This window comes from Cystoisospora suis (genome assembly GCF_002600585.1).
Source record: "Cystoisospora suis strain Wien I chromosome Unknown contig_6006, whole genome shotgun sequence".
Taxonomy (NCBI): Eukaryota; Apicomplexa; class Conoidasida; order Eucoccidiorida; family Sarcocystidae; genus Cystoisospora; species Cystoisospora suis.
In genome coordinates, this window is record NW_027158795.1 from 1 (window position 1) to 4220 (window position 4220).

General features: G+C 39.9%; 1 protein-coding gene across 1 annotated transcript; it reads right to left on the reverse strand.

Annotated features, from left to right (window-relative positions):
• Window positions 1–13: 13 nt before the first annotated feature.
• On the reverse strand, window positions 14–4207 carry CSUI_009765 (uncharacterized protein; the record flags this gene model as incomplete). Its single annotated transcript, XM_068069874.1, has 4 exons — window positions 3818–4207; window positions 2828–2901; window positions 1527–1604; window positions 14–434 (listed from the first exon to the last, which is right to left on the reverse strand). Coding segments are annotated over exons 1-4 (945 nt in total), but the record flags the coding sequence as incomplete, so codon positions are not given.
• Between the last annotated feature and the right edge of the window lie 13 nt (window positions 4208–4220).

The following is a 4220-nucleotide window of genomic DNA, read 5'->3' on the forward strand; positions in this document are numbered from 1 at the left end:
GAAGGATAACATTAACACGATGAAGAAGGAGAAGAGGCGTCGCGATCGCCATAGCGGCCACTTCAGGATTGCGGTGTATATACACCCCAACATAACCGGATTCTTCCTTTTTCTTCTGTTGTTGAAGTGAAGAGAAGAAGGACGACATATCTCCTGCTCTTTCTCTTCCATGTTTTTTCTCTTCTTCTCCGTTCTTCTTCTTGTTCTTTTTCCTCTTCTTCTTCTGATCTCCTGGAGAAAGCAAGGATGTAGAAGAGGAAGATTCCTCTGCGGCTGTGGCTAAGTTCAAAGAGAAGGTGTCTTGAAGAAGATCTCGAAAGAGAAGAAGAATCTCGTGAAGTAACTCTTCATTGATATACGACGAAAAGCTTAAGAACCCTCGGAAGACCGCCATCACGAGAGAAGGAGACTGATGTACAAGGCTCTTAAAGATCCTAAAGATACACCCGAAACAGTGCGAAGAGACACAAAGAAAGAACGAGAGAAGAGAGATGAAGAAGGAGGTCGATTAAGAGAGATCTGTGGTGGGTATGAGGTGTAATGAATGCTCTTGCAGATTTTAGATCGCTTCAACAGAAGGAATGAAAGAAGAAGAAGAAAGAAGAAAAAGAATAGCCGCAAAAAGATGAAGAAAGAATAGACTCATCTCTTTTCGGCTTATCTCATTCACATACGTAGATAGAGACACGCATCAAGATAGAGAGATATGGAAAGATACATAGAAATAGAAAGATACACATGTAGACAGATTTAGATAGATCCATTGATAGATGGATATACATATAGATGTATATATACATATTTGGGCTGGTGTATGATGTAGATAAGACTACAAAGAGAAAGAGAGAAGGCTGAGAAGAGAGTTTTACTTCTTCAATATGAGATAGAAGAGTAAGGAGAAGAAGAGAGAAGAAGGAAGGAAAAGAAAAGAATGTAGAGAAGACTTCGCTTCTTCTCATCGCCCCTAACTCAGCAAGAAGAAAAGCAAGAATATTCAAACAACTGTTTGAAGAAGAGAGACATAAAGGATCTCTATATCTGTCGTAAGACCAGATGAGAAAAAACACAAAGAGAGGAAGAAGAAAAAGAAAAGAAATCCTCCTATTCAGAAGGAAAGAGAGAGAAGCATGCAGTTCTTTTTTGTGGAGGTCCTGATCGACCAGAAGATTTCTCATCCAATTCATCGACCTCCACGTGATTAAGGAGAAGAGACAGAGGAAGCTAAAAGATGGAGGGAAAGGAAAGAAGAGATTTCGTCGAGAGAGAGATAAGTAGAACAGATTCCGAAAGACATTCTATGGTTCTATTGCCCCTGCACTTCTCAATCCCTTCTTTGCTTTCATTAAGGTGTACATACACCCCAGTTTCTCTCTACCGGGAGACGGGTGCTCTCTCTCACAACTCTCCCCTCTCCAAACGAGGAGCGAAAGAGAAAGAGAGAAAAAGAGAGAGAAAGAGAGAGAGAGCATTGTTGAAGAGAAGCAGGAGAGAAGAAAAGAAAGAAGAGAGAGGAGAAGAGAAATCACCTCAGATAGAGAATGAAAAGACGTTCAAGAAACTGCGACTCTCTCTTCTTGAAAATCTTCTTCTCGGTATGAAGATACCTGGAAAAGACAAGAGAAATGGAAGACAAGAGAAGAAAGAAAAGACAAGAGAAGAAAGAAAAGACAGATAAAAATACACAGAGAGAGAAAGAGAAGAAAAATGAAAGAACAAGAGAAATAAGAATGAAGGAATCTGTCTCTCTCTCTCTTCTTAACCATGGTCGGCGAGTAGAAAGAAGTCCATACATCACTTGCTTTTCTTCTCAATCTCTTTCTCTCTCTCGAGGAGAATGCCGTGTGTTTATAGAAAGAAGAAGAAGGAGAAAGATACGAAGAGAACTTCAGTAAGAAGGAGAAAAGCCGCTCGCTCGTCATTCTTCACTTGATAGCTCGAGGGAGAAAAAACGAACGTGAAACACAGAGCGGGGGAGAAAGTCCATTCATGGAGTATCTAGGGACACACACTTTCTCAACTGCATGCAAAAGCAAGGCTTCTTCTACACGCCTACATGTATGATGTACATACACTGCAATGCCTTGAAGTGTATATACACACAGATAGACAGCTAAACTCATGATAGATGGATAAAACTAGGTAACCTGGGATTGGAGATAGACAGATAGCTAGATAGATAGGTAGATGGGTAGATGATAGATTCAAGGTCGACAATGAGGTAACACCCTATAGCTAGCTCTGCATGTACTTACACTACCACACACAATACTTAGAGAGAAAGAGAGGGAGTTTTCTCTTTCTCGTTTTGTTCCTTTCTCTCCCTTTTGGAGATGTACGTACAGATGAATATCATACATGCAAACCACCTAGAGAAAAGTCATATACAAATGAATCGAAATCTATAGAGAAAGAAGAGAATCTGTATATATATACGTATACATATACACATTATAAGTATATATATGTATATATATATCTCTCTAGAAAAGACTCCCGTAGACGTTTCGAGGTCTCCATTATGAAGTGTCAGCGACAATAGACCAGCAACATATACATCGTTCACACTTCGACCTTGCACAAAGACATCTCTCTCTCGGCTAAAAGCAAGAGAAAGAGGGATTTCCTCATGGAAAGAGAGATAAACAGACAGAGAGAGAGAAGAGAAGAGAAGAGAAGAGGAAAGAAAAAGAAGGATGATAGAGAGAGAAGAAGATATTGTGAGACAAAGAAGGAAGAAACACACGGTAATGCATTCTACGGGAGAAGATTGAATAAAGGTCAAAAAAGGAGAGAGAAGAAAAGAAAGAAAAAGAGAAAGAAATCTTACGCTTGTTTGAGGTTTTGCTTTAGCTGAAAATCAGCCTTAGCTGGAAGTCTCTCATCGCCACGAAGTGCTTCGATCTATGAACAAGAATAAGGGGAGAAAAATGAGGTGTACATACACCTCAAGACAAGAGAGTGAAAACAACAGCTGCACCCTCTCCCTGTCTATCTTGACTTTGTCTTGTCTATACCATGTAATATCCATAGATATATCTATGTATATGTCAAATCTCTATCGATCAGAACTTCGCCCGCCATCTAGACACCCTGTACAAGTGAACCGACGTATGTCTATCTCCGTAGACAGAAGAAAGCTCCTTTCAATCTCGAGGTGTTTTGCTATGTCTATTTCTTCTTCTCCCTTCTCTTTCTCCCCCTATGTGTCTGAACGTTTGAGAGGAGTCTCTCTGGAAGAAAAAGAGACTGAGAAGAAGACTGACCTTCTTTATCAGTCGCTCTAGACATCTAGATCTCTATAGATAGACATGTGTCTTCTCTCTGAATGAAAGATACATACACCCTAGAAGAAGATCCCTCCTCTAGAAAACATAGCTAGATACATTCACAGCCATAATCCTCACTAAGTCACGTGGCATACAAATACAAACTCACATTCTCCGTGAAGTCGCGCGCCACTAGAGTATGTGAGAAAGACACACCTATCATATTTAAATTTACAGATAGACAATCCTATCACCTATGCAATCTATATATATGATAGGCTTGTATGTGCTTATCACGTGCAGGCGTGGTATATATACATATATATGCATACACATATACATATATATAGATACAGATATAGATATCTTGTAAGGGTCTGTAGATGACGGTGAATGTCTTGTACGTGTCTACGTGATAGAAGATCGAAGATGAAGAAGAAGAAGTGAAAGACGAAGAAGAAGCTGTTAAGGTGAAAGGCTGTTGCTGTTGACATTTTCTCTTTTTCTTTCTTTCTTTCTTTCTTTCTTTCTTTTGTGTTCTGTGTGTGTACCTCTTTTTCTCTAAGTCGGACAGATAGAAGAATATCGAGAAGAGGGCCCTCTATGCCCTTGCCTCCATACATAATGCTTTTCTCCGCTTCAATCTTCTTTTTGTTCGCTCTTGATATCGATTCTTCTTCTTTGTTTCCTTGCTGAGGTGCAAAGAGAGAGGAAGAAGAGAGGCTTCTTCTCTTCTTCTTCCTCTCTCTTTGCTCCTCACCGTCGATAGCTTCAAGGACAGCTAGGACAATCTCGAGAGAAAAATCATCTTCTACGAGCTGACGTAAACACGAGCAGCATCTCCATGCACATCCTTGAAGAGTCTCTTCATACCAATTTAACAAAGTTAGTCTTTTCTTTAGTTGACTTCTTCGTCTCATCATTCTCTTCTTCTTCTCCAACTTCTCTCTCTCC